Source organism: Chinchilla lanigera, unplaced genomic scaffold (genome assembly GCF_000276665.1).
Source record: "Chinchilla lanigera isolate Chin_1 unplaced genomic scaffold, ChiLan1.0 scaffold00142, whole genome shotgun sequence".
NCBI lineage: Eukaryota > Metazoa > Chordata > Mammalia > Rodentia > Chinchillidae > Chinchilla > Chinchilla lanigera.
The window spans coordinates 357857-364508 of NW_004955543.1; the positions used below are offsets into that span (position 1 = coordinate 357857).

Sequence of the window (6652 nt, forward strand, 5' to 3'; positions counted from 1 at the left end):
GAACTCCAGTCACCTACCAGGATCTCGTATAAAAAAAAAAAAAAAAAAAAAAAAAAAGAGTAAGACAGACTGAATGAGGGCAAAGGGGCGGAGCCCAGCGAAATGGGCGGGGCCGGGTGGAAAGGGCGTCCTGGTACTCTGAGAGGGCCTAGGAGGGGCGGGGCTCAGAAGGCAGTGAGGATGGTGTAGGGAGGGGATCTTGTCTAGAGGGCGCGGCCTTGGAAGGGGGAGGGATGGAGGCCCCCCTGGGCGATCAAACCCCCCTCACTGTCATCTCCACGCCACCCCTCAGGGTTGTGTCGGAGGCCAAAGTTCCCTGATCATGAGCGCCACTGGCCAGGATTCCACCACAAACAGACATCGAAGAAGTAGGAACAACCCCCAGTCACCCCTTCGTGACCCCAGCGTCACTTCGGTGAGGCCCCAGACGTGCCCTGGTGAGGGTGAGGGAGAACTAGCCCAACCCTCTTGGACTCTGACCCTTTCCCTCTGATTGGCAGAAGCGAAGTACTAAGAAGGGTGCTGTACCCCGCTCCAGCCTCAATCTAGCGGAGGTGAAGAAGAAGGGCAAAATGAAGAAACTCAATCAAGCAGTGGAAGAAGACCTAATCCAGGGCTTTCAAGAGCTGGTGAGAGGGGCCTGGCCCTGCTTCAGGCTCCTGCGACAAATCAAAATCCTAAGGCTCCCACCTTGGCTCATAAGGGATGCTCCCTTTGCCCTGAATGGATCTGTGTCTCTCTTTTTCTCTGCAGGATATGAGCCCTGAAGCCAAGGTCCTGGTTGGTACTGGCTTGGTGTTCGATGAGCAGCTAAATGAATTCCACTGCCTCTGGGATGACAGGTGAGGCTGAGTCCTCCAGGCTGTCCCCAAATATGCAAATACACTCACACATCCCCCACCAAGTAAGAATGAATTTGTTTTTGGAGACAGGGTCTCACTGTGTAGTTCAGGCTAGTTTCGAACTCACTGTGTAGCCCAGGCTGGCCTCAAACTTGAGGCACTCTTCCTGCCTCAGGCTCCAGAGTGCTGGGATTGCAGGCATGGACTATCGCACAGGCTCAGAATGAATCCTTTCTAAAATCAGCCTGGAGACTGGAAGCAGAGGATTTACAAAGGTAGGGCTTTGCTGAGTGTGGTAGCACACTCGCCTGCCTGTAATCCCAACACTTGAGGATGCTGAGACAGGAGGAGTGCCTCAAGTTTGAGGCCAGCCTGAATTACAGAATGAGACCCTGTCTCAAAAAAAAAGAAAAAAAAAAAAGACGGGTGTGGTGGCACACACCTGTAATTGCAGCACTCAAGAGGCTGAGGCAGGAGGATCGTTGTGAGTTCGAGACCAGCCTGGGCTACAAAGTAAGCTCAAGGCCAGCCTGAACTGCATAGCAAGACCCTGTCTCAAAAAGACAAAAAAAATAGTTTAGACTCATGCTTCAAAGAGTTCCTCTTGTTTACCCAACATGTATTTATTGAAGTGTATACTTGTACCAGCAGTCAGTGGTGCCAAACAAAACAGGGTCCCTTGTCAGGGAGCTGTCTGGTAAGTAGAAGGACAGATCACTTAAACAGCCAACAGCAGTAGGAGTAATTTTTTTTTTTGAGACAGAGTCTCCTTGTGTAGCCCAGGCTGGCCTTGAACTCGAACTGATCCTCTGCCTCTTTTTTTTTTTTGGTCTTTTTTTGGTCTTTTTTGAGACAGAGTCTCGCTATGCAGTTCAGGCTGGCCTTGAGCTCACTTGATACCCCAGGCTGGCCTAGAACTCACAGTGATCCTCCTGCCTCAGCCTCCCTGAGTGCTGGAATTACAGGTGTGCACCACCACACATGACAGCAGTAGGAATATTTAGTCCCACACTAACATCCATTTGAGAGATATTTGTGTGAAAACAGAAGGATCACCCCTGACTCTGCTTTCAAAAGAATCAGCTAATTATTTTGCTCTGTGTTCAAAATGTATTCAGTGTCTATCCTCTCCACTCTAGTCCTCTGTGTGCAGCCTCCACACAGCAGCCTAAAACACATGTATGGGATGATGTTCCTTTAAAATATTTCAAGGACAGACCATTGTTTTCAAGGTACAGTGTGGCTGGGCGCGGTGGTGCACGCCTGTAATCCTAGCACTCGGGAGGCTGAGGCAGGAGGATCTTTGCAAGTTCAAGACTAGCTTGGGCTACAAAGTGAACTCAAGGCAAGTCTGAAGTGCATAGTGAGACCCTGTCTCAAAAAGACAGAAAAAAAAAAAAGAAAGTAGTAAGGTACAGTGTGACTTCTTCATCCTGGTCTCCAGGGTTCCATGTGATCTAGCTCCACCTCACCTATGTGAGCTCAGCAGGTCACAAATGTGACACCCCCCCATTTGTTTAGGTTCACTTCACACCTGACCCTTGGCTGCTCTGCTAGCCTGCCAGGTACCCTTTTGCGTCAGGCCTTTACCCCTGGCCACCACCCTCCCTCCACACATGATCTTAGATATTTTCCTAGCCCCTGCCAATGTTTGTTAATTATTATACTCATGTGTTTACTGATTTAGTAAACTATCTCTTTCCCCTGACCTAAGACTAACTCATGAGGGCAAAAGACTCACTTGTGGAATGCGTGTTTACCATTTATGCAGGAGCTAGGAGAGCGGCAGCAAACAGCCCTGGCTGCTGCGTGAGGGAACCAAGTAAACAGACAAACAGGAAGTGGCCGATGCAGTGTTGAAGAGAGCACTAGGGCGGGGGAGAGAAGCAGAGGGGGGTGGCGGGGTTGACATCCACGTTCCCGCTGAACAGGACAGTCGGAAGGCCTCCCTGGCAGCTGAGTGGGCTCTGAAGAAGGCGAGGGAGTGAGGCTTGGAGCCATGTGGGAGAAGCGGGCTCTAGGCAGGAAGGGCGGCTGCTGTCGAGCCTCAGCCAGCCAGAGGGGGGTGGCTGGGTTGAGAGCACAGAGGCCAGTGCAGGTGAAGCAGAGCATGGGAAGGGGCAGGTGGTGGGAGACGAAGCAGAAAGGGGATGGGGCCAGATTGCTAAGCCTAGACGTAGATTTTGGCTTTTCCTCAGAGTGGGATGCGAGCCCGGAGAGGGTTTTGAGTGGCCGAGGGTGTGGTCTGATTTGGATTTAACCACCGTTTGACTGCTGTGTGCAGAAAGGACACTGGGGGAGCAAGGTGGAAATGAGACGCCAGAGAGATGACGGGGCCCAGGCTGCAGGCTAGGGGGCCGCAGTGACAGTGGGAAAGAGAAGGCCAACAGCAGGCGGCAGGGCGAGCCTGGGTGGGTGGGGAGCCGTGGAGAGAGACGGGCTGCTTCTCAGTGTCCCCATTCCATGTGTCTGTGTCCCTGCATCTCTGTCTCCAGCTTCCCTGAACGCCCTGAGCGGCTCCATGCCATCAAGGAGCAGCTGCTCCAGGAAGGCCTCCTGGACCGCTGTGTGTCCTTTCAGGTGAGGCCCCCAGTGGATGCTGGGAGGAGGGGAGGGAGCTGGCAGGACTGGGCATAGCCTGCGTCTTAGCCCCTGATTCCTGTCTCCTCAGGCCCGCTTTGCCGAGAAGGAAGAACTGATGTTGGTTCACAGGTTAATACTTGGAGCCTGGCTGGGCTGGGGCTAACCAAGGCGGGCTGGATGCTCCGGGAAGGAATGTCAGGGCCGCTGTGGCTGGCCTTGGGCAAGGCAACAAGCCCACCTGAATCTGTGTTGCTGCCTGTGATAGGAGGGCTGGTAAACATAAGGCTCCTCTGGAGGGCATGACGAATGCCAGGTGCTTCAGCCCGGCCCAACAGTTCATCCTCCCAGGATGAACAGGCAGAGTGATCAAGGGCTTCCCCCCAGGGATCTGCAGAAACCCGGAGTAAGAGGCGTGGGGTGGCGTGGCTCAAAGGAAGCTAGCTTGGCGGGGAAGGTAGCTGAGCTAAGTTCGGAGAGGAGAAGAGCAGTCAGTGTGATCTCGTGGAGGCCGGGTGGGGGGCAGACAGCTGGAACCAGCCGGCCGCAGCCTGGAAGGGGGGTGTGGGGTGGCTAGAGCAGGAGAGAAAGGATGTTACTAGTAGTAAGGTGGGCTAGGGGATAAACAGGGACTGCGTCCTATGTCACAACTGTCCCCTCGGGTTGCCAATAGGGGGAGATCTGATCTGAGCGAAGGTCTTGGAGTGGGGGGCTCAACTGAGGAGGGACAGGACCCTGACTCTCATCCCTTATGTGTGTCCCCAGCCTGGAATTCATCGATCTGATGGAAACGACCCAGTATATGAATGAGAGAGAACTCCGAGTACTGGCAGATACCTATGACTCAGTTTATCTGCATCCGGTATGGATGGGCACTGTGGGGTCAAGGAGTGGTAGCAATTACGGGGCCCCTCATCACTGTCCCCACTTCATCCTGGGTGAAGCCGCCAAGCAGATAGGGCTGCTCCTCTGACCCTCTCTCTGGCTCCCCATTGCCTACAGAACTCGTACACTTGCGCCTGCCTGGCCTCAGGCTCTGTCCTCAGGTTGGTGGATGCGGTCCTGGGGGCTGAGATACGGAATGGCATGGCCATCGTCAGGTAGGACCCTGCGGCATTTTACTACTTCCGTTTCTAAAAAAGTCCTCTCAAGTGTAAAGCATATAGGCCTGGGTATTACTTTCAATGTAGTGTGAGAGGCAGAAGACACAAAAGAGGGCACAATAAAAAGTCTCTTTCCCTTCCTTGTCTCCCAAGCACCAGTTCCTCTCCTGATAGGTAGTCATCATAACCAGTGACTCTGGAGTCTTCCCACAGCTAGTCTTATTTAAGCAATAAGCATCATATTCCATTGCAGTAGTTACTTTATTTTATAACATTTTATTTTATTTTATTTATTCATTTTTTGGTTTTTCTCCGGTACCGGGAATCGAACTCACGACCTTGCACTTGCCAGGCAGGCGCTGTGCCGCTGAGCTAAATCCCCAGCTCCTATGTCATTCTATTTTGAGACAAGGTCTTGCTATGTAATTCAGGCTGACCTTGAACTCACTATATAGTCCAAACTATATAGTTTGAGGCAGGCTGGCCTCGAACTCACAGCAGTCCTCCTGCCTCAGCCTCTTGAGTGTTGGGATTACAGGCGTGCACCCCCACACCTGGTGCCATTAGTTCTAAGGTATATAATTTTTCATATGTAGAACTTTTTTTTTTGTTTTTTTTTTCTGGTACTGGGAATTGAACTCATGACCTCGTGCTTGCCAGGCAGGCGCAGTGCTGCTGAGCTAAATTCCCAGCCCCTGTAGAACATTTTGAAATCCAGATGCATCTAACAGTGATGTGTCAGAATTTTATTGGGAGCATCTTCTGTGTTTTTGTTGGTGTGTAAAATCATGGAGCATCTCATCACAGTTGGCTTTCTGGAGTTGACAAAATACAGAAGATAGAGCCTTTGTCGTGCCCACTTGCTTTCTTTCTAACAACTCGTAGTCAGCACTCACACATACCCTTCCATACCATGCATTTTTCACTTACAGGTCTTAGCTTTCTTTATCAGTATGGAGCTTAGACCGCAGTGGATGCCACTGTATAAATCTACTTTGGATTTACTACTCTCCCACCAGTGGGCACTTAGGTTTGCCCCAGTCATTTGCTGCTTCAAACAAATGTCACAGCAAATATGGAGCCATGTTTATAAACAAGTTATTTTACCCATTTTGTTGTACAGTTTGTGGGCTAAGTCCCCACAGCAGAATAACTGGCTATGAGAACGTATGCTTGGATAACTTCAATGGGCATCATCAAATCTCCTTTGGAGATAAAGCAGTAGAGTGGGGGTGGTGACAGTTTGAGGGTCCTTGTTACTCAGTTCCTGGCAGGTTAGCAGCAATGACAAGAGAGAAGTTAGTGGTCCCAGGATTAGAGAGCAGGGGTGAGTGTCTCTGTGAAGAGTAGGACCCTTCCCTCAGCTGTGGCCTGCCCTGCCCTGCCCAGGCCTCCTGGACACCATGCCCAGCACAGCCTTATGGATGGGTATTGCATGTTCAACCACGTGGCTGTGGCTGCCCGCTACGCTCAAAAGAAGCACCGCATTCAGAGGTCAGTGGCAGGGGCTGGGTGGGATGGGGTGGGATGCGGTGGAGTACCCTTCCTCCAGATTCTCCTTGGTCCCCTGGGACAGAGGAGACCCGCCCCCTTTCTCCCTCTCACAGGGTCCTTATCGTGGATTGGGATGTGCACCATGGTCAAGGAACACAGTTCACTTTTGACCAGGACCCCAGGTATACCTCAAGGGCCACCCTAGCTGCTAGACTCTGGGCTCCCTTCTCCCACCACCTCGTAGGCCCAGTCAGGGCAGGGAGGCAGGGAAGGCATTCATTGTTATTGGGCCACCCTAGGACCAGGGTCTGCTGCTCCCTGTGCGTCTGCTGTGTCCACATCTCACTGGCACAAACTGTTAGATTCCCATTTTACAGATGGAGGGAACTGAGCCTTACTGGTTCAAAGATCACACAGAGAAGAAGTGGGAGAGATTTGACTCTTGAAGATGTTTCTTCATTCTGAATTGTTTTTCCCTGGTCCTTCTCTTTCATTCTGGGTTTTTTTCCTCAAATGTCTCTCCATGCCTTTTGTCTTTTTTTTTTTTTTTTTTGAGACAGGGTCTCACTATGCAGTTCAGGCTGGCCTTGAGCTCACTTTGAAGCTCAGGCTGGTCTCGAACTCGCAATGATC

At 51.5% G+C, this 6652-nt stretch overlaps 1 protein-coding gene across 7 annotated transcripts in view; it reads left to right on the forward strand.

Moving 5' to 3' along the window:
* Window positions 1-6652, forward strand: part of Hdac6 (histone deacetylase 6) — a 30078-nt gene that overhangs the window by 9543 nt on the left and 13883 nt on the right. For all 7 annotated transcript variants that reach the window (XM_005411280.2, XM_013508166.1, XM_005411284.2 and 4 more), the window contains exons 2-10: window positions 293-415; window positions 501-629; window positions 754-842; window positions 3338-3422; window positions 3514-3554; window positions 4188-4284; window positions 4425-4522; window positions 5915-6019; window positions 6133-6201. In XM_005411280.2, the coding sequence (XP_005411337.1) occupies window positions 323-415; window positions 501-629; window positions 754-842; window positions 3338-3422; window positions 3514-3554; window positions 4188-4284; window positions 4425-4522; window positions 5915-6019; window positions 6133-6201 (806 nt within the window). In that variant the 5' untranslated portion in view covers window positions 293-322. The remainder of the gene's footprint in view (window positions 1-292; window positions 416-500; window positions 630-753; window positions 843-3337; window positions 3423-3513; window positions 3555-4187; window positions 4285-4424; window positions 4523-5914; window positions 6020-6132; window positions 6202-6652) is intronic.